Below are 22796 nucleotides of genomic sequence, written 5' to 3'. Positions count from 1 at the left end.
AAAAAATACAGGGTAGTACAAAATGAGTAACTCTGTCACGGTGACACTACATATTTAAATACCAACATCATATTTGCAGGGTTCCCTCTTTTGCAGCTTGTAAATACAAGTCCTTTTATTTCATATGGCTAGTAAACGGTTCATGATATCTGAAATATAAATGTTTATATCTGAACTTCTGTATTGCTTTGTCTGAAATTATTTCAAATGGATGTGAAATTTCCAAAGGACTCTTAAATATCTGCAACTTGAAAATCTAATCACGTTAAGCTGCACTTACTGCATCTTAGAACCCAAACCTGCTTGCTTGCATTGTGATGCAAGAACATTTAAACATCTGGCTGGCTTTTAGTGTGTGCATTAATCCTGCTGAAGTCAATAACATTACAAACATGTGCTTAACAGTTAGTAAAATAAGGCCTTTAGATATTGTCTTTTAAAATTTATACTTGCTTTAAATCTGGGGTCCTAAAAATGAAAAGACAGTATCTTTGAAAGTTACAGTCTTCAGCTTCGACAGCTAGCATTTTGTGTTACACCCTTCAGTATCAATTATTACTACACATACAGAAACTTAAAAAATATTTATTTATAATTTATTCTAAATACTGTATCTTCTTTTAAATCAGATAACCTTCTGTTACAGTACTGTGCAGTTTGCCTCCATGCAAGTATTTCTTGTGTTGTTTTGCTTTCCCACTAGCTGAGGCTTTCCCCAAAACAAATTGAGAAATAAATGAATGAATCTAATAATCTGCATGTTCAAAAGTTGCAGCTCTAATTTAAATTGCAAAACAGAGCCACTTATGGTGCATTAATGGAGCAACATGCTATACTTAATTCAATAGGTTAAGAGAAAACCTGAAAATAAGTACAGACTTCTGATGTTTAGGTTTTTGTTTTTACCCTTCTCTTTTGGATATGCACACACCATATCTTTTTCTGACAGATCCAGGCAATTTAACGGTATGGGAAAAAAAAGCCACACAATAAAACTTAATTTCTTATACAGTTTTTTTTTTAATTTTGCATTAAAGAAAGGAACTTCATCAACATTGATTGTCATTTACAGAAAACATTCAAAAATCATGTGTGCATTATTATGGAATGCTAACAGTATTGAACTAATAATTTACAGGACATAAAATAAGACAAAAATCTATTACATTCTAAAGTAATATAGAACCTTTTCATTTGACAGGGATGCTGGTCCTACGAAATTCATGATAAAAAATAAAACCCTCAACAGTCACTTTCTAAATGAATCAGGCTGTATTTTTACTCACATACACATAAATTAGGTCAGTTATATTAAACAAGGGAGAAAGATCAGAAGAAAATTGCAGATGAAAAAATGCTGGATGTACTCCTGGCTTCATGGAAATCAGTGAGGGGTTTTGCCATTGCTTTCAATGGAGCCAGATATTTACCCAGTATGTTGTGGTTCATTTACAGTTTTGCTTTTTGCATCTACAAGCCAGTAAAGATACATCATAATATACAATTAATCTTAAAAAAAAAAAAAAAATCAGTGTTGACTCTATGAGGCATTTGATTTTAGAAAGGAATTTTTATTCAAATTTTGAGTGTTATTTGTATTTTATTTGATTATTTTTTATCACACTTCTTGACAGGCAATGCAATTCTTGTGTGTTACCAACAGTTGTAAGCATGCCTATCAAGTAACAAACAACACACCCCCAAAATTCAAATCAAATTGATAGCTACAGCCAAGCACCCAGTAGCTTAGGGCTTGGAGATCTGGGTCTTAAAATCTCATTTCACTGTAACAAAATGAACTGGAATTAGGGTAAAAACATTAAATATTTGAAAGTGGGAAATATATGAAAAATCAGTTTCTCTCATAATCCTAAAAGCAAGGAAGCATTTTCAGGGATATTTCAAAAATATTAGAAAGTTTCATTTAAATCTAAATATCTATTTTAATTATGTCTTCCTTTTTTATAAATTGGTAATCATAAAATACTAGCCATTAAAGTCATATTGGGATGCCCGAAAAGCATCCAAATACTTTGCCTGTTATTTATGCTCCTGCCTGTGTTATTATAGCTGCTGATAAACTGGACATAATTTCTTTTTCTATTATGATCTTTAAAACATGTATTTGGTGAAGGTCAGTTATGGCTTCGGATTACAGCTGATGAGTGACCTGACCTCAAATTTGAATGGGAAATCAAAGGCATACAAAAATATTTTGCTCATTGAAAAGAAAGAAAGAAATGTTTCTATTAATATAATTCATGCTAGAAGGATTCATAAAAGCCATATGCTGTAAGGAAATATTATTTGCTTGAGCAACCTTTCTTCAAATTATATTAGTCAAATGCAGTCTGCAGGTATTAATACAATACTCACTGTACAGACTCGCTGGGATCATGTTTCATTGACAGTCCCATCTTTTTTTCCCCCATTACAAACAGAAGTATACACTAAACATCAACGGCTGGTCAAAAGGCTTTATCTGTTACAATCAGTTTCCATAAAAACTGAAGAGTACATTACACTTACAGGAAGCAAGTACATAATTTGCTCTTTGATGTTTTTCCTCTTTAAAAAAAATTGTTACAAAGTCTTATGCTTAAACAGAGACATAGAAAAAATCAGTGTATTCACTGTCCCAAGTTATTTACAGCAAAAATTACAGAGACAGCATACATAGTATCAGACCTTCCACAAGCATATATTAAAAGTAATTACATTTGAAAAAATATTTTATTTGTCTTCTACATTTCTACAATACATACTCAGGTTTCTTTCTTCTTGTTTTGTTTGTTTAGTTTTTAAGTAAATTTCTTTAGTGTTAATCAGATGAGGCAGAGAGTGCAGCTGTAAAATAAGGGATTTTGTTGCTATTCTGATTCCTATTTTATTTGTACTGTCCATTCATTACAACCAGAGTAATTAGTTTAACATAGGTATTATCTCACAGCGATTAGCATAAATCTCAAAATACCCTATGCATTTGATTTAGCTGGGTGTTGATAACAGCTTAAAGTTAGGTTGTGCTTTATTTGTGGCCACAAGTACAATCACAGAGCCGCTCCCTGTAGCCTACCAGAGGTCACATTGCAGTCACGCAAGAGGCAAAGACTATCACGGCTAGTTCACTTGCTATGCTACTCAGTGGCTTTTAAAGAGGAAGTACACGAATAAATCCCCATCTACTGCAGGAGAATGTGTGGTCCACACTCTGTAGGGTTAAATGATTCTTAGCAGTTCTTACTAACAACAAAACACCTTTTTTTGCCTGATTCTGACATTGAAGTGACACATTAAAAAAAACACAAATGTAGTGCATCTGAATCTGAATCCCCAAAGTTAACAGCCTAATGTAGTTACTTTGACTTATTAAGCTGTGTGTCTAATCAAGACAGGTATAAGTGCTTTTTTTTTAAATTTTTTTAAACTTTTTTTAAAATAAGCTGGTTTTATCTGGAACAGTCTTCAGGATAAAGCCTATTCTTTCCTGCTCTTTGTGATTGACTGTCTGGCCCTGCTTATTTTTCAATGCAGTTGCATTCTTGTTGCCCAAACAAGGGACCAATGTGATAGTAATATTGAAAACTAGGAGATACGTCCCAAAATTCTGTCCAGACAGTTTTATATTGAACAAACTTTACTGCTGCTGATGTATAGCCATAAACAAGGGCCTCAGCCTTTTCTTGAAGCACGTACATTTTTCTCAACAGCAGTATCTTCGATCACAAATTAGCAGCTCCATCCAACAAACCCAACAAATATGCAAAAACACTGTGATATCTACATTAGATGAAGTTTTTTCTTTTTTGTTATTGTACAGAAGACCACGTGCAAAGCAAACAATTTCTGCAAGTACAGTTACAAAGAAACACTTATAATTTATTTATTGCTGCTATATCCAATGATGTATTCTTTCACTCTCCCTACGTGCTGTGCTTGAATTGTGAGGATGATGAAATTATGTAAATGTAGTACATCATGTTACTGAGCTCACTGTGAGCAGCATTATCCTCACTGCCTGCACCCTGGAAATCTCTCTCCTTTCCCAGAGCATTCTCTGCATTGCCTTATTCTCTCTGCACGAATGAAATGCAAGGATCGTTTGGAGGACACTGACACATCCATCATGTCACTGGACATTCAGCCTGCCTTTTTAGGAGAGTTACTGATTTATGAGCTACCACTTTAGAAATTCTAGGTCTCTTCCTCTCACAACGGCCTTGGTCTGAAGATTGCACACACAAGCGGCTTTCATAGTTAAGTGGTCTGCTGCAAACCACTTCTGGGATGTCGGACTCCTTGTCACACACAGCCTTACTTGCAGGTACAACACGTGCAGGGACAAATATAGCTAAATAAGGACATGGAAGCTGGGAGGAAGAGGAGGAAGCAGCCTGCTTCCTACCTCCTTGGTGGAGCCTCACTTGCAGGCTGCAGATAAGGATCAGCTGTGAGAAAGAGCAAAGATGAATCATTTACCACTCCAGGCCTCATCCATTGGGAGCTAGGAGTAAAAGGAAAAGGAAAGAGAGTCAAGGTCCTCTGGCCAGAAGACTGTTCTTTTTAATGGGCAGGCATCATGCTAACAAGAATTTCAGACACTTGGACATGGCTTCCAGCAACCTGAAAGATTAAAATTCAAATTGCAATGGAACAGTTGGTAACGAATATGATTAAGAAAATTTTGATGCATGGGGATGTTGGCCTCTCCACCTCTTGAAGTTGTCCACCTATCTTCTAGGTGTAGGGAATTCAGAAGATGGAGGGAGTCAAAACCCATACATACTCACTGTGAAAACAGAGCAATGATCATACTCAGACCTGAGGAAATCCTCTTGGTTGGGGACTTACAATTAACTCAGTGACAGCCATTATAATCCACTGCAATTTGTCTTTCTGTGTGTATTCTTGTAATGACAGGTCTAGAGAAAACATGTGTTATAAAGCTAGGGATAAGCAGAAGCGCATTTCAAAATTCTAGGAAATGGGAGTATTTTTCAGTAATTCAGTATAAAACAAGGTCACGTTTGCTTGAAGTGAGAAAAGGACTGGTCATGCCATGGAGAAACATTGCTACAGAGGCCTGGGGGTACCTATGATTTTGTACATCCATGAGAGGAAAGGGTAGCTGTTAGCCACTTTAAACACCTTGCTCTTTAAAGTCATTTCTCCATGTGGTAGCTCCACATAACTGTTGCTGTCATTGCTGACATACTATCACTTCTTCTGCTTCTTAACCTCTTTTCTTACATGCCTGCAGCAATTCTGAATATGAGCTCACATTAGTAGTACCTAAACTCAGTATCTTTCAACTGCACTTTCTTTTGTCAGTTGTCTAAATTCAGTAACGCGTACAAAGCTTGCTTGCATTTTGTTTCCAAAAGGACTTTAACATCACAAACTGATGGGTCAGTAGGGCTGACTGTTTCACAGACTGTGAAACAATGGGTAAAGTGAGTCCTGCGTCAAGCTGAGGAAATGCTGACAGTGAATTCAGTTTATACCAATGTTACTTCTAATCACTGGCTTGAAAGCCTTGTCTGGGTCACGTTCATTTGGGCAGCTCAACCTGTGCCCTGCAAAGCCTCTAACATTCTCTTCCTTATTATCACTGTTATATTTATATAGCTATTTTTAGTAATGAAACATCCCTGAGTGACATACAGTGCAACATCTGCATCAAGCAGTGATTGTCATTTACAAAGTGTGAAACTTAAAAAGGAAAGTAGAGGACTGAGTCTCCAACACACTGCTCCTAATGGTTGTCAGAGACAGGAATTATTTTCTAGAGTGGAGGCAGAAAGTGCTGGGACAGGTTGGCAGGTGTTATTACCAGCGAAAAGCAAGCTGTTCTGTCTCAGGTTTCCATTTCATATGTGCTTAGACTTAACGTATTTGGACAAAAACCTCATGCTTCAGTTTGATCTTATTGCCCAGTGCTATCTTCCTGGGATGTCCAACAGACAATGACTCTGAAAATAGCAACCAGCTTCCAGGCTGGACCTTGGCTCTTCTGGAAACAGCACAATCAATGTGGAGTCAGCAGAAAGGAGGATGGAGGGGAGCCTGAACATCTTTCAAATGTTGCTCTGCAGTACAGCTTTAGAGGGGGTGAAAAAGACAATGGGGAAAGGAGCCATCAGCTGCACATCTCTAAGTGTGCTGCCTGACCGACTTGTGAGACTGTTGAAGCCTTGGGGCAGCCCCCACAGCCTGGTGGTGGAAGGCTGAGTTACCAGCCCACAAAAGCGGCTTTGCACCTTTTTTATGTAGAAGTTGCTATGTCAGAAATCCCTGCAAACTATCCCAAAGGGAAACATACACCTGTGCAAGCTGTCTCCATAAACATGAACGAAGAAAATCACCTAACAAAGCCCATCTTCATGGACAAGTCTGGTAGCTGCTCCACCTGAAGCACCATAACCTGGCACAGGCTTTGAGACAGCACCAGTGCCCAAGGAGCAACAGGAGGAATAAACCAATCTCTGAAACAAAGCTGAAATGAACAATGGGAAGCATGATGTTAAAGCATTAAAATGCAGGTATGAGAATAACATCTGACTTGTGCTTTGCAAAGCCCAAAGGGGACCTCTTAACACCAAACACTTTATGAGGGGTAGAGCATCTTCGGTGTGGTGCTGAGATGCCTTCATTTTTAGCAGCTCTAGTTAGAGCTAAGTGAGCCTGACAACTTGCAGAATCAATTCCTAAATGCTGCCTACCACAAACCAATAAATAAATATACATTGCTTTTGGAAACAAATTGGCTCAATTGAGTGCCTTCTATTACCCTGTTTTTTTCCTAGCAATCACTAAAGCAATCTTTCCATTAGAAGGAAACATGACTCTTGGAATTAATTCTTTATACAAAGAGATAGCAAGAGTGACATTTGAACCAAAATTAAGTCTCTGTGGTAGTGTAATGAACAGCAACATCTGCTTCCTTGATGCCAAGGATAATTTGGATCAATGTAGTTGAATTATCTGAGAGCAATGCTAGAAGTCGAAGATTCAATACATGCATTAAAAATCCTTTTGTTAAAGATCCCGGGTTAATCAATCGTTAGAAAATGTGTCCCATTTGAAAAGCTTGTCACTAAAAAAATCAACAAACATAACCAATTACTACAGAGAGCAGATGTCACCAATCCTAGTTTTAGAGATTTAATTGAAGAACTTCAATACTACTGTGGACTAATGAAAGCCAAGAAGAAATAAAGTGCAGCGCTAATATTTTCTGAAAAGCATTTTGTGAGTAGATTATGCAGTTATTTACTTGAATTCGTGCTATTTTGTTATTTAAAGTCTATGGATAACTTGAACATATGTAATCCAATACCAAGAATTTGAAATTTTGAATATAAATGTCTATGTATCATAACCAACAACAAAAATCCAGCCTGTAGCATGTGACAGGGATTTGTTATTCTAAACTCAGTCAATGCAAGGCAAGAGAGGTACTACTTTACCTATGTGGCCAATCCCAACTCACAGAAAATTAAATAAAATTTATGAGCCTTAGTTACCACAAATAAATAATGTATGAGAATGAATTTTTATTTTCCAAATAAACAAGGTTATTTGCTCAAATTCAGTAAAAGTAGTAACAAAAATAGAGCAAGCTGTTGATTATTAACCTTACTTGAAGATAAAAATTTTTTTGGCATATTTGTAATTGTGTGTACCAGCTATTGCCTATCAATGGCAACGAAGATTTTGTATACCAGCATTTTAACATTTTTAGGACATCAAGCAAGATCTGTTTTTATTCCAGGACTGGGTACTGCCACCTCTGTTGTCTCTGGGAAGTCATTTAACTTCTTTTCCTTCATTTCTGCATCTTTAAAAAGTGGCAGTAATCTTTACTGATTGAAAAGGTCATGAGGTTATAGTGATTTAAGAATAGTGCTTTAAGGATTAAAAGCCCTGTGGATAATGATTAAATAATGTCTTTTTCACTGGTGTTCTCCATTTGGTTATCTTGCCTAAGACATCAGTTAAAAATCCCAAGGAGTGATTAGCTTATTTGAAAAGAACAAAACATTTGCAAGATGTAACACATAATTGTGAAGGGCTATTTAGAAACATGACAAACCTCTTTATTTATCAGAAATAAGAACAATAATATTAATATTTATCACATATTCTGTATTTCTGTGGGTTGGCTAAATATGTTACTTTTGATGTACTGAAAACAAGTTTATAAAGGACTTCAAACAAATACATATGTGTGTGTTCTTATATGGGAAAAGACGAGGAAAATATGAACCCCCTGCAGTTAAAGCTGAGCACTTCTAGGGTTCAATTTGACTTTTTTTCCCAAATAATTTTGAATTTTTTCACAATAAAACTCCATTTGAGTTTTTTTCCCAAATAAATTCGCACAAGCAGTTCATAAATATAGTTAATTACGTTTTTTGATATTAGAAAGAGTTGGAGCTTGAAGTCCTTTTCACGGATTCACCATGTAAAAGGAGCTGCAAACAGATAAATCACTTTCTAAGGGAATGCCAGTCTTAGGGTTTAAGTAGTACAAAGAAGCACCAAGAGCACTGCTTTATTATGTTAACTATAGACATTTTAATGTAATCAGTAGAGATCAGAAAATGTGCTCTGAATTTGGAGCAAAAATGTTATTTTAGGAATTTCTGTTCTATATGACTAATTTTGAAGAGTATATATTTGCAACAAAATTCTCAACACAACTAACTTTGCTGCGCAGATTTTTTCTGTTTGCTTTTTGAAGTTGTAATGGACCTACAGAGAAACTTTTACTAGCTGAGAGTTTGTGACTGCTCTTGTATCAACTCTGGCATTGCTAAAAAACAGCAAACCAATGTTGATGTCATCTAGGCTGGACTCTGTCATGAACCATGTATGTAAGCTTGCAAACCACCTGATGGAGGGCAAGGGAAAAACTCCACAAAGCACTTGGAATAACCTGTGAAATATTTGGTCGTGCAGAAAAGAGGATAAAAGATTGATACCAGAGCTGTGCGAGTCTGCCGGAAAAGCTGGAGGCATTAAGTTATCACTGCAACAAACCAAGATTCTGCACCCATACTGGGGTCCAGCTTTGTCCCCTTGGGCTCACCGTGATGCTGCTCTGCCGTGCAGCCCGGCAGACAGCAGATCCTTCGGCCTCCCTGCCAGTGTGCTCCTCCTCGCCTTGCCTCAGGTTGCACTGATTTCTATGTGATTTGAAATAAAGAAATATATCTTCTCATGATCCTGCCTTCACTTTATTTCTTCTCTACTGCCTGCTTCCTCATATTTCTGCTCTACTCCCTGCACTGGCATCCCTGGAGAAGATTCCTCTGAAGAAGCTCACAACGGGTAAAACTGATGGTAAGGACAGAGCAGAAACTGAATCCCTCTTCCATAGCTAAAAAGTCTATGCTTTGTATCTCTGGCAGAATGCAAATACACTAATCATGACTGCTAATTAAACTTAATTAATCTACAAGATTAAGTCCATGGCAGTCTTCCATTCCCCTCTGTGTCTGCCTTTGGTTTTGCAAGCCAATGCACATCAAGTCAGTCCAGAGACGACAAAAAGAAAGTCCCTATCCTTTGCTCCCCTCCTGCAGTGCATCTAAAATCAACCCTATATATGTATATTTACACAGTTATATACATACAGATATATACATACATATATGCATGTGTATGCAACACACAGATATGTATGTGCATAATGGAAATTATCAGCCCCATCTAGATGATGGCTGTGTCAGAAACAGTGATAGTCACATTCGCTTTTGTAACCATGAACATTGCTCGCTTTGACTTTCTTCCTCGTTCCCTCCCTTCCTCCCTCTGCTGCTCCTCTTCAGAGCTACATTTTAGGCTTCCCATGGTTTTCACTGAGTTCACTACGTGTCTTTCCACTGAGTTCAGCAAAAAATAAACCAAGCCTTGCAACTACTTTTCAAAGCAGTATATATAAAACAAAATCATGTGTGGAATCAGAAAAATGTACGTGTGGGATAGTCTACATTTTTACTCCGTGTTTCAGACACTTTACTGACATGAGGTCGTACAATGTTCACTTTTATATATGCTTTATGCCTGTAACAGGGAGAAAAATAAGAAAAAACCCAAAACTTTTCCTCTCTCCACTAAAGTCATCCAGACAAGGCTTTTGCACCATTGATACATTCCTAATGTTTTGTTTGCAGACTGCACACATGCACTACATTACACATATCTCAGAAGTGATCCTGTCATTACACATTGGCAGCTGATAATTTAACTCTGACTGGCAAAGCAAATCTTGATTGCCCAAAGTAAATCTAATACATTACTTGGAGAGTAAGAAATGCATGACAGCTGGGCTGAGCATCCTTTAAAAGTAGGCATGAGTTTTTTAAGCTACAGCATGTATGCCTATAATACCTACATATATATATATATATAAGTATAGAGCACATATATATATATATGTATTCCATACATGTACCATAATTTCCAAGACAGCTACAAATTTCCACATGCATTAAACTATCTAAAAACATAGAAATAGGCAAGTCTAATAAGTGGAATTTTCTTAAATTATATTTGAACAACAAACAGCAAGAGTAATACTGCAAAGTACTGCTCTATTCTCATGTATATCTACAATAAAATTCTAGGAACAGTTTTCTCCCAAAACATCCCTCAATAAAATAAAATTAAAAAAAATAACACCCAGTGTCCTATATTTGTATATTCATTGTCAGTTAAAAAAAAACCAAAGTAAACAAAGAAAAGAGAAAAAAGACATCCCCACTCAGAGTTGCATATTTACATTCTTCAAACTGTAGCGGTGAAAAATAATTCTATTAAGTAAGTGCAAGACATTCCTAGTGTTGCAGTAGTGACATTTTTAATAAGTTCTTCATGAAAACATTTCTTTTTGTCTTTATAGTGATGCATTCCATGACTACGTGAAAATCCTATTATCCCCTTCACTTGCAGCCAGTGGTTGAGTCTGGATTGAAAAGCTCCTTGTATAATGGAGGAAACAGTGTGTTCACTATATCTGGATGAGATTGTTTAAATACCTGTAGTTTCTCTCCGTGCAAGTTGCAAAGTGCAGTAATGGTTGGTATCTTGGCTATTAACTGTGAGACATTAAAATAAAAAGAAAAGGAAGAGGGACAAGGCATTTTAGTATAAACTGTAGTTTGCAAAACGAACTACATGATTAACATCTTGCTGGGTAACCGAATACAATACTCTGAACTCCATCAAAACTACCCAACCGAAGGACCAGACATTGTTCTTTCTGTAAGAGACTAAAAACAATTGTCCTGGAAATTTTAGCCAAGTGCCAAAAACGCATTTAACAAGGAACTGTCTCCGGGGCTATTTTTAAAGCCAGTCTTATTCTTGCTAGGGTACCAGTTAAAAAGATTAAAGGATTGAACAAAAAATGGAGTAAGAAGAACCAGCGACAAGAATAAAACAAGCCTTACTTTCCCTATACACTGCAAGCACATAATGTGCTGCTTTTAACTTACATTAATGCAGTGATATACGGAGCAATGGCTACTAGAAAACGAGTCATGAGTGCCCAGCCCTTTTGTTTTTAGAATTTACCTTTGTCAAGGTCTCATCGTCGAGGTGGTTCTTCTGGATCACATGTTGAAGTGCAAAGTAAATCTTTTCCTGAAGCTTCTGGACCTTCCTTGGCTCTATTAACCAGGCTCGATCTGAGAAAAAGGAAAGCAAGAGCTAAAGTCAAGAATACACAGATGTGCGTTGTGCTCATGGATGAACACAGTGTCCCATGCTGGCGAGCATTCACAGTAACCATAAATCCGATGAGGAAGGATTGCATGATAACTAAGACATGGTTTCAGAGGCAAAGTATCTTAATCCACTAAAAGATCACCTGAGAGTTTAATTACAGATGCAAAGTGTACCGGAACACAATGTTGGTCCTGCATCTCTTTGTTTAAACCAGGATGTTACAGATAAAGATGGGAGCAAAAATGAAACAAGGCCCCACCATTTTATTATTCTCCGATGATACACTCCGTATTCTAACTTCATACTGGCTAGGTGAAAAACATGTCATGTTATCTCAGTGTCTTAATGCATAAATAATAAATATATTGATCAAAACAGTTCTTTGAAAATAATAGAATATAATTATTTAAAAATTAAAATAAAATATATCTCATTATTTACTAGGCTAACATTTTGAGACCAAATATTATATTCTAAATAAAAAGAAATGACTTCCTTCAAAAGAATTTTTTTAACAATTCAAAAGAATGATGAGTTGTTGCAATGTCTTGATGTGCAAATTTCTCATTATTTAAAAATGTTCTCTTTTTAAACAACAGAAAATAAAAGATTATCTGGGACAATAACAGTTACAGACACAGTTGTTTGGAAACCTATATGGCTCCTACTGAACTCAAACCCCAAGTGTAGGAGGTCTTCTGTAAGATCTATATTCTCACAAGTCATAGCTTCTGGAGACAAACACACAGAAGGAAAAGTAGCAGACCCCAAAACATTAATACAGTGTGTTTACACCATCATTAAACCTTCTGTTTTCCCATGTGGCAAACTTGTTTCTGCCTCCCTCTCTCCCTCAATCCAGACCAATTCTTGGGTACAGATTTTAGCCTTCAAACAGGAAATAAAATCATGAATATTCACGTACAAATTGAAAAGTGCAGGAAAATCCCTTTCACTTTCAGAGCTCTTTCACCCACTCCCAGTCACTAAAATAATCAATAGAAATAATATAAGTTGACCATTTCAGTGAGTACACATGCCACAGAGGCTGGAGCTGAACAGTGTTTCACGACAGGAGGAGTAAGATTCTGTCATTTGTCTGATCGTCTGTGGAAAGAGGTGTATGAAAAGTGTCTGCCGCTGAGTACTACGAAAACAGACAAACCAAACCTCTAGGTACTTCACAGATGATCAGAAAAATAAAATTATCTTTTTGCAAAGCTTAGAGAATCATGCTTACAGAAGGCAAGCCAACGGCTCCTGTGTCACCAGTGACCATAGAAACAGAATTAGCCAGGAGCACATACAGCATCTACACAAATGAGCGTAGAGTAATATTTGGACTTTACAGGTTAGGTGCCAAATTTTATGCTATTGCAAAAACATGCCTTTCAATAGTGTTACATCAAGGCCTATTGTGGCAGACTGGAGCTAAAAAGATTTATCATAGAGAGCAATCCTTAAAGATTTACCTTTCTGTCACAAGAATAAGCTTAAAAATAGACTGAGGCTGTTGGAGGACAGGTTTAATCACTTACCTGTCATAGAGCATGTTGTACGTAACACAAGAGTTCTTAAATTTGTGACAAGATCTAGATGAAACTTTTACAATGGCTATTGTCTCCCAAAATGTTGTTTCTACCACCTGAAAACCATCTGCAAATTTGTCTGGAATTCTCAAGTAGTTCTAGTTAAATTCATGAAAGTGCAGGAAAAAGTCAATAGATCAGTGGCTACCCATACAGGGTATAAGAAGCAGTGGTTCAACTCTGTACGTTTCCACCTGGGTTTTGAACTTGTGTACCTTTAAAGAATGCACACGCCACTAGGCTAGAGAGCAGTGTAGGAAAGAAAATCAGGGACAATTTGAAAGATCGGCTTTTGCAAAAAAGAAAGATGGAGAAAAGGAACATGGCCAGCCAAAATTTCAGAAGAGGGACTGTCACACAGGGGGCAGCCAGGTTTGCATCTTGCCACCTGGCTCTGGCATGTTTGCAGGTGGTCACGCATCTACAACCTTTACTGGACTCCCTCTACAGTGTTTTAGTATTTGAAATCAGAAGTTGTGTGAAAGAATTACCTCCAAGCAGAGTGGTTAGGTCCACCCTAAAGTGGAAAATATGGATTTGTGCTCTGAATCTGATGGAAAATGGGTCTTATGCTGAGCTTTGCAAACTTAGCAATTGTATTAATGGATATTTTTAGGTCCCCTTACTCCTGATGGGACCACTCTGTTTCCTTTAAGCTACCTAAACACTGAGGTCAAGGGCACAATAATCACCTTTCAGGTCTCTGTAGAAATGAAACTTGAATATGAATACTTCCCACAGGGAATACTTGTGTACCTATACTAGTGGATGGAAGGACTGGTGCAGGTACTTCTGTGACGCAGTGCTTCATTTTTTAATTTTTATATATGTTCCCAGGACGAAACACTTCATCGTGAAGAAACTGGAACATCTAGTGTGGAAGGAAATTATTTATTTATCTATTGTTTACTGTTATCATTATTGTAAGAAAATAAATGGCAAATTTCAATGTCAGTTCAAGCTGTACTGATTTTCCCTGCCTGCCCACTCCTAAACTTAGCAGCCCAGGTGAAATGGGAATTATTTGCACAATACAAATTTGCAGTCTTTTTATGGAGGAGAGATTGCTTTTACTCACGTATGTGCTGCTGCAGCCCATCATTTCTTTCTTACTGTGTCTTATATGACTAAAGATACACATGCTTACAGACTACAGAAATAAATAGTCAGCATGCCTCAAACACTTTCACTTTTTTTAAAAAAATTTATTTTGGTTAAAGGACTAGGAGACACTGTATGTGTCCTCTTGCTTGCAAGTAGGATAAAGCCAATTTGGATGTGAAATGGGTAACCGCGGGTTATTGAAATTTTTCATCTTGTAGCACCACCTTCAACCCTGAAGCTTGATTATAATGGAAAAAACCTTGGAATTGCCTCTACATAGTGTGCTGCTTAGCAGAAACAGAAGCTGCTATTCAGGAGACACCCAGCTCTGAAAGCCTGTAGTCAGGACTGACATATTAGGACTGAAAGGCATTACTAGAAATAATGGAGAAGCTTTTATCACACATGCCTGCAATACAGCTAGCTCAAAGCCAGTGCTGAGTTGCTAGCTTTTTCAAGTATTTAGTACAGCTGGAAGGAGCAGAAATGGCTGTGGATACTCAGCAATATGAACTGCTGGCAGAGTGGAAGACCTTTTGGTGCTTTCCAAACTAAAGGGACATATGTAGAACTGCAGACCTGAGTCAGAATTTTGATATCCATCTAATGCCTACCTGCAGCTAAGCATATTTCATAAATTACTTGATCCAAAATGCATTAAAATCAATGGGAAGCTTTCCATTGCTCAAATAGGTTTTGACCAGGCCTCAGGCATGGGACACTCTGAGATGCTAGAAGCTTTCTGCGACCAGATTTTGTTGAATAGGTCTATTACTTGTTCTCCTTTCCAAGATTACCTGGGGGACAGAAACATGACTTCTTTCCTATTTGGCTAGAAATTACATAACTGAATTCTTTTTCTCTCTGCAGAAGAGATGCCCCCATCTGATCCAAGGTGCTTTGAAGTCAGCTTCGAAATTGTCTTATTGTTTCTGTCTGTTCAGCTAACTCCTAGTTTTCCTGTTGCTAAAGAAAATAAACTGAATAGTAGAAAAACCTCCAGCTATTATAAAAGAGAAATACAGAACCTGCTTACAAGGTTCCCACCACTCTCTTCCTGCTTCCCTTGCCTTCAGAATATGAAGTCAGGTGGAAACACTGAAACCATCTTCTGCAGTGCCTGTTAACATCTTATTGAAGTCCACAACCCAAACAAATTTCTGGGTTGTTTTCAGCTTTGCACTGAGTCAGTCTGCTGAACAGGCCACTAGTGCTAACCAGGAGCAAGCACTGGCTGCACATCTCTGTCGCGCTCACAGCTTTGGTCTTTTCAGACTGAGGGAGAGCTGATGGACAGGAATGCATCAGAACAGTGCAAGTCCCCTGTCGCAGAGGAAGTCAGCGGATCTGGGGGACAGAGCACAGGCAAGTTTCACCGCTGCGCACAGCTGAGACACCTCTGAAGTGGAAATGGCGGCTGTTAGGAGGGTCATCTCTGGAACATCCTGGCCTAACACCATGAAAAGCCACTGGCTCAACCATTTCACCTCTGAGCAGATGACCACAACAACTACTCGAAGGGAGAATAAAAGGAGCAGAGTCATTAATGATGACAATGAACATGATGACACCATCTGTGCTAGTCTAATTCTGCCTAATGTAATCTCCACCACAGATGTGCAAAAGGGCAAAGTGACCTAGAGGAAGTCTTTAGCAGAATAGGCTGGAAAAATAATTAATGGTGGGATTTTTTGTAAAGGCCTTTGAAAACGTTACTCTTAGTGGAAACTGGGGGTCTACCTCTCCTGAGGCATGTTGAAAAACATCACACTAAACTGTGGGCTTATGTTATAGATCCACCTTCTGAGTCAATTCAGTCACAAAAACCTCTTTTCTGTGGCCAGACAGCCAGCACTCACTGAACGAATGCTTGCCTATGCACAGTTATGATATATGAATAAATGCAAAAGAGCATGTTGCCCCTGGAATCATCGCCTCTCACCTGGAGCTAAATTCAGACAGGACCTCATACAGATTTTTATGGCCTGTGTTACTATACCCACAGAAAAAGCCCATCATACTTAGGGACTATACAGCCTGCTCAGGGCTGTGAGGTTTGAGCTCCCTGAAAATGGTAGGAGGAACATGCACCTCCTTGAGTACCATGCTTCTCTGGACGTGGTCTGGAGGAATGCCAGCCTGCCCTGCTTGTCCACACAATCCTGCTTCATGTCTGTCACTCCCACAGTCTGGATCTATTTCCAGTACGTGTAACTGCTGACAGTCTACTAAAGGGACAGTGAGGTATATTTGGTTAATTCAGGTATTGTTCCCTTGCTTGATACATTGCTTAATATTGCTTAATACAGCTTAAATGGCTGTTCAGGTAGGTAGAAATAGAGGTGGACAAGGATGAAAAAAAAGAAGAATCATTGTGGCATTTGGATTGAAATATTACCTGGTGATATCAGAACAGCAGATGAAAACAAGGCAATCTCTTCCTCAGTCAGCTGTAAGGAACATAAATTCTTTGCAAAATCAAACGCTTCATTCACCAGATCATCAGAACCTGCAGACCATAGAGGACAAAATCAATGCTAGAAATTTATCAGCTCTTTAACCTGTCATGAAACGTGGATTGTTTTGATCTCAATAAAAGTTGTGAGTGCATGTCTGTACAAGTGCCTTTCATCAGCTACTAAAATGCCACCTACCCTAAAAAGGTGTCACTAAAACACCCACTGAAGCACAAAAATTATCAAGAGTTAGGGGCATGACCTGTACAAAAATTGCACAGACATCTGAGAAGATGGTTTTCTTTTCCCAATATGGAAAGAAATGTTATTTTCAAACAGATATCAAATCTAAGAGGTATGAATCATCAGTCCTAAATAACTCTCATACATAAAATTTTATTAATGAACAGTATAAATATTTATGAAAATTTGTGAAAACTTCATAAAGACCAAAATAAATCAGCTAATGCACATTCATAAATGCTTTAATATTGTGAAGTAGTGTTACATTTATCCATATGCAAATAACAAAAATGTATACCTATATGATCAATATATACATTTGAAGTAAATATCTCTCTTTGAGTTTGGTCTGAATAAATTTCTGATAATGTATCAGTCTCATGGATGGGCAAAAGACACCCATTCAGCTATTAGCATTTCAGGTAGCACTCAATATCATCTTGAGAAATGAAGCAATTATTTCAATACATGAATCTAAATGAGCTTAAAAGTTTTAGGCAAAATAGTGTTTTAGGCAAAATAGTATTTTAGGTAAGTCATTGTCTATATTTTGTAATAGTTCATCATTTTAGTCCCCTTGCTGCTGGAGCTAAAACTGGCTTCTGCAGGATATGATTAGTGGGAGTGACTGGATATGTCATGCATAACTGAACTGTGAAGATAAACTGCTTGGCTCCTGCCATAAACTCACATTCTATCAAAACTTCAGATGGCAGAGTAAGAAACCTTCATACTGCTCTTTTTCAGTGAAGAAAACCACCCATCACTGCGAGCAGCTAGTGGAGTCACCTTTTTTCTTTTCCAGTTCCAGACTAGAGATTTGGAGGTTTGGGGATTCAGTATTTACTGGAGATTTTCATTGTGGGTGACTATTTGCAGAAAGACAAATCTGTCACTATGTGGTTCAATGTAAATGGTTGAAAAGAAGAAGACCAGCATACCCAAGGCTTTAAACATTTGCATCCCTCCATACTTTCCTTCAAACAGAACAGTATTGTTGAGTGGGTTGAAGGCACGGCACATTCTCACTAAAACCACTTCCAAGCAGCCTATCAGACACAAAAAAGAGCAAAAAGTACCACATATTACTTCAAAACATCAGAATATAGGACATTTCAAGAAAATATTTAGGAAGACATCAGTCATTAGAAACATCATCAGGGACAGACATTCTTTGAAGGCATCTATGTCTCTCAATGAGAGAAAAAATATTTCTGTCTGCATTGAGTATGGAACGGGCAATATCTGGTCCAGGCTAACCACATTTTCTTCACGATGATTTTTCCCCCATTGCAGCAAATTGGCAGCCTGGACTTAATCTGAATTTAGACCTAGGCAAATATTTTCAATTTGAAATATTTTATAATGAAAATTAGGCATTTATTGAAAACCTTTTTTAACAATTAAACCTTTTTTATACATAAACTCAGCTTCACTCAATGTGTATATAAAACCCATCTTCCATGGGCTGGAGGCAGAGAACATCACAAACGGATTTCAGAGAGAAAATAAAAATTAAAGTACTGTCAAGAACACCCCTGAATTCAGGAATTCGGTTATACTTTGGTTTCCATTGTTTTTCTTTCAGGTTGGGGAATAGCCGAAGGAATCCTTTTTTCTTTCCTCCTTATCTTTCCCAATTATTTCCTAACTGCAAAAATACACAGTTTGGGAAAATGAAGGGGAAAATTAAAGCACCTCTTAACTAAATCCAGATCTCCTGTAAGAGGGACTCTGAAACTGAGAATTCTTTTGCAGACATCCTTCTGAGTGAAAAGGGCTGATTTTCTAACTCTTGCTCAGTATTAACAGCAAAATAGAAAATAAAACCTGGCATATTTATACATGTTGAAGCTAACCAGAGTTGTCTGATAGCACAGTCAAATATACTATATCTATACATATATCTTTTGCTGAAGGTGCAGTTGTGTTGTTATCTTTACCAGCCAAATGAAGGAAGTTACCTGGGATACGCTGGCATCTGCAGAATTTTTGAAATTAGTAGGAGCTTCAAAAATATAGTTCTCATGCTACGACTCCATTTCTCCAGGAGGCTGTGTGTGTGCTCCCAGGGCCTGTGTATCCCTTCCGTCTGTACCTGTGACGACTGTCTGTTCAGCCCCACAGCGAGCCACTGTGCTCTGTTACTGAGTGCTGAATCACATGCCCTTTCAGCCTTAATGAAGAGCTCTCTCTCGAAATAGGAAGCACTTCTTATGCATTAAGGACCTGCCTCACACAGCATCCTGCCTTTTACACACGGAAGGAGCAAGAAACTGATAGAACAGGCTAAATGCTGCTAATTACCAGTCACGGTTCACTTAGTCATACCATTTTGTTCTCCTGAGTCTGGCAGTGTTACTACACAGTCACGATAAATCTCGTCATGATTCTTCCGGAGGACAGAAGATGCCGAGTCCTGTGACAGGGAAGGAAACCCTGTTCCCCCTTGCCCTTATGCACACAGGTGCACACCCTGGCATGCACAGAGAGCATGGCCGGAGCACACCACCATCATCCGCTCTCATTTATTCTGAAACCAACTGGCGCCAGCAGGGATTTTCCCTCCTGTGCACCGGCTGGAGGGTATTTCTGCAGTCTCATTAAAAAGATTAGAGATGACCACAGAGGCAGCCCTGGTGAGCTTGTGTTCACTTCACTAATGACGAGTAGGGATTTTAGAGGGTGGCAGATGACTGATTCGACCAGCTCAATTCGCAGGGTCCTTCCACCACATGTCAGGTTGGAGACTGCAGTTTCTGCAACGATTGTGTGCGAGCGTGTACTTAACCACAACCGACTGCAGAGGGAAGTGGATCAGAAGGCAGTAACATGATTAATATGCAAAAACACAGAAGGGTTAATGTAACTAATGAAACAGACTGAAATTAAAATGATTTGCAGAACAAGGCAGCAGACCACATTTCTAATGTGCAGGGTGCTAAACCAGTTTATAGCTTCTGGTATTTACCCACCTGACTTGAGGAGGAGAATTTGGTCATTCTGGCAGAGCTCCATGAAACCTGTTATGCGCTTTGCAAACTCCACCACGTACTGGATAGCGTGGGTGATCTGAATGGCACACTGCTGCCACAGAGCTTCTCTGGTCTTCCGGGAAAACACACATGCAAAAGCAAAGCAGTGAGCAAGTGGGTTCATCAGTGCATAAAGTTCTTCATGTGGCCTCGCCAAAAGGCACACTCTTCAGTCTCCCCTGGCCCCCCCATCCCTGGGCAGAGCTAGCTGCATCTCTGCTTCTTGAGGTATGTGACACTTTTCATCAGAAGGCTGTTTTCACAAGCTGATTGTCCCAGTGATCTGAACCTGGCATTGCCTCTTCAAACGGGGAGAATGCATTGACCAATGTTGAAATGCGATTCTAATGTCTAATTGTGCAAAACAGACAAACAGCCACACAAACAATGTAAACATCCCACAGTACTCTTAGGGAGAAGTGGCACAGTGCTATTAAGTTCTCCAACAGACTATTTTTGCCAGTTTGAAACTTAGAATAATATATAATTAAAGTATCATTGCAATCTGAACACTGATTGCATCAAAATTTTGTCTCCTTGATAATAATTTTCCTGGCACACATAAGTGTGCAAATGTAAATGGATGCTCTTGGTTTGCATGCCACAGCTCTGCAAGCTGTGATGTATTCTTATTCTTTATAGTACTGCATAGCCCCTCAGCTTTCAAAGAACAAGCTGGAGTCCCTTTTGTCTCTTGCATGATCAGCTAATATGGCAACTGAAATCTGATGGAAGAATCATTGCTAGTGATGCCGGATTGAGAGGCCCAAAGATTTCTGTGACTGGACTACATCTGAAAAGGTGCCAGTGGGAAATTGTCTGAACTTGACCTGACAATCACAGATGTAGAACAAAACTGTAGTGTCACAAGGTCATTTGCCCACACAGTTTTGAACAACTTCAATTTAAAGAGTATATTTGGTTTGTCCTTATCTATTGTCTGTAAGCGACAGATACTTCTTATTCACATAAAAAGGGGACGTGTTTTCAAAATTATAAGGAAACAAATTTAGGCCATCTTGTTTTCTCAAAATCCTTACAACAGAGGACCCAGTCCTGATCACATTGAAATCAACTGAATTTCTGCATGAAATTTAGACCTGTGATAACAAGGAAAGTATGGGAAGCTGGATTCCATAACCATGCCTAAGCAAACATCCTAACATTAGCAAACATCCTAACATACTGGAGCTGCTGCTTCTTTTTACGGAGTGTCACTCCTTTGCTTTCAGTAACCAGCTCCTCAAAGATATTTAAAACCTGTTTTGACCTATAAGAAACTCATCAGCATATCCTTGCCAAATACATTGCACTGTTAACAATTTCAAACCATAGGGAGCAGAAGAAAAAGCATATTACAAGATTGTACCTTGCTCTGGTAAACCTTAATTTCTTCATATGTGTGGGTCTGCCACGCTAGCTGGTGTAGTTCTTCCATTGTATATTGACATGTCTCCAAATGAGACTTAATGATATTCTGTGCAATTCGATCTGTGAAGAGGAGAATAAAAAATAGCTTGCATGAAACAGTGAACAGTGATTTGCAATAGCAAAATGTTCAAAACATTAAAGTTGTTGGAAAATGCAGTTGTTTTTTTTTTTAAATTTGTCCAATGCTACCTTTCTGATTTTTTTTATTTCAGAAGATGGCTGTTGAAAATGTTTCAGTACTCAACCCAAAGCCAAATAATACTTGATAAACAGTGGATCTGCACATGAAACTAACAATGAATCTTGTGAAACTATTCAGACTCTTTCATTCTGTATGTAATTTTTTTTTCCCTGTGTTTAAATAAATGTCATTTGAAGACCTTGGTTGCTTGATCACTTCTGTCTGCCTCAAGCCTGTGCAGCTGCCCAGCTCTGACTGCTCCAGTCTAACACGGGCATTTGCATTACCTTGGGGTGGCTCATATCAGAGAAAAGGGAAACAGATCTCTTTTTTCTCAAGCTAGTTTTCAGCTGGATCACTTTCTGATTTAGCTTGATGAACACGAATGTGGAGACTGGTGCTCGCAAGGGGTGAAAGCTAGAACTAGTATCCTGGGTTTTAGAAGGAGATATGAGGGGAGTAGATCTTACATACAGGATTAAGTCACCTTATATTTCTTCTGAAATTGCAGCCTTAGAAACTACTGGATAACATGGAATGCAGCATGCAAGGGGAAAGGGAAGCATTCAATGCTGACCTGAGATCCCACTGAAACTAAGAGCAAACTTTTCAGGGAAGTATTTTAAAGTAGATCTTCCCCTTTAAGCTACTTGAGTGGATTAAAAAGATTTTCACAAAACTTCCCGCACTGGAAGTTGAAATGTCTTGATAAAACACGCCATAGAAATGTGATGATTCCTTATTTTGCAGCTTTGAGAGCTACATGTTTAATGAACCTCAGTGCCTCAGCCTGACGACATTGCTTAAGCTGCATACCTTTTAAACAACAGAACAAAGGCGAAGCCACAGAACTGAACTGAAGCCCTTGTGGCAGAACTGGCATTTCTCAGAAAACAGGACACTGACAATAGATTAGCCAAATCCGAGCATGGGAAGTAGAACGAATGCCATCATTTACTCCTTCACATCCTCAGCAGTTTGCCTGCAGTGGGTGGATCTGGTGCTTGGAGTCCTGAAATGA

General features: G+C 38.3%; 1 protein-coding gene across 1 annotated transcript in view; it reads right to left on the bottom strand.

Moving 5' to 3' along the window:
• Nucleotides 1–1052: 1052 nt before the first annotated feature.
• RORB (RAR related orphan receptor B) overlaps nucleotides 1053–22796 on the bottom strand; it is a 146323-nt gene continuing 124579 nt past the window's right edge. The window contains exons 5-10 of the mRNA XM_075410603.1: nucleotides 21533–21654; nucleotides 20104–20236; nucleotides 18070–18177; nucleotides 16828–16938; nucleotides 11584–11696; nucleotides 1053–11105 (exon numbers count right to left, since the gene is read on the bottom strand). Of these exons, the coding sequence (XP_075266718.1) occupies nucleotides 10950–11105; nucleotides 11584–11696; nucleotides 16828–16938; nucleotides 18070–18177; nucleotides 20104–20236; nucleotides 21533–21654 (743 nt within the window). The 3' untranslated portion in view covers nucleotides 1053–10949. The remainder of the gene's footprint in view (nucleotides 11106–11583; nucleotides 11697–16827; nucleotides 16939–18069; nucleotides 18178–20103; nucleotides 20237–21532; nucleotides 21655–22796) is intronic.

This window comes from Opisthocomus hoazin, chromosome Z, assembly GCF_030867145.1.
Source record: "Opisthocomus hoazin isolate bOpiHoa1 chromosome Z, bOpiHoa1.hap1, whole genome shotgun sequence".
Taxonomy (NCBI): Eukaryota; Metazoa; Chordata; class Aves; order Opisthocomiformes; family Opisthocomidae; genus Opisthocomus; species Opisthocomus hoazin.
This window is presented reverse-complemented; position numbering and strand designations above follow the sequence as displayed.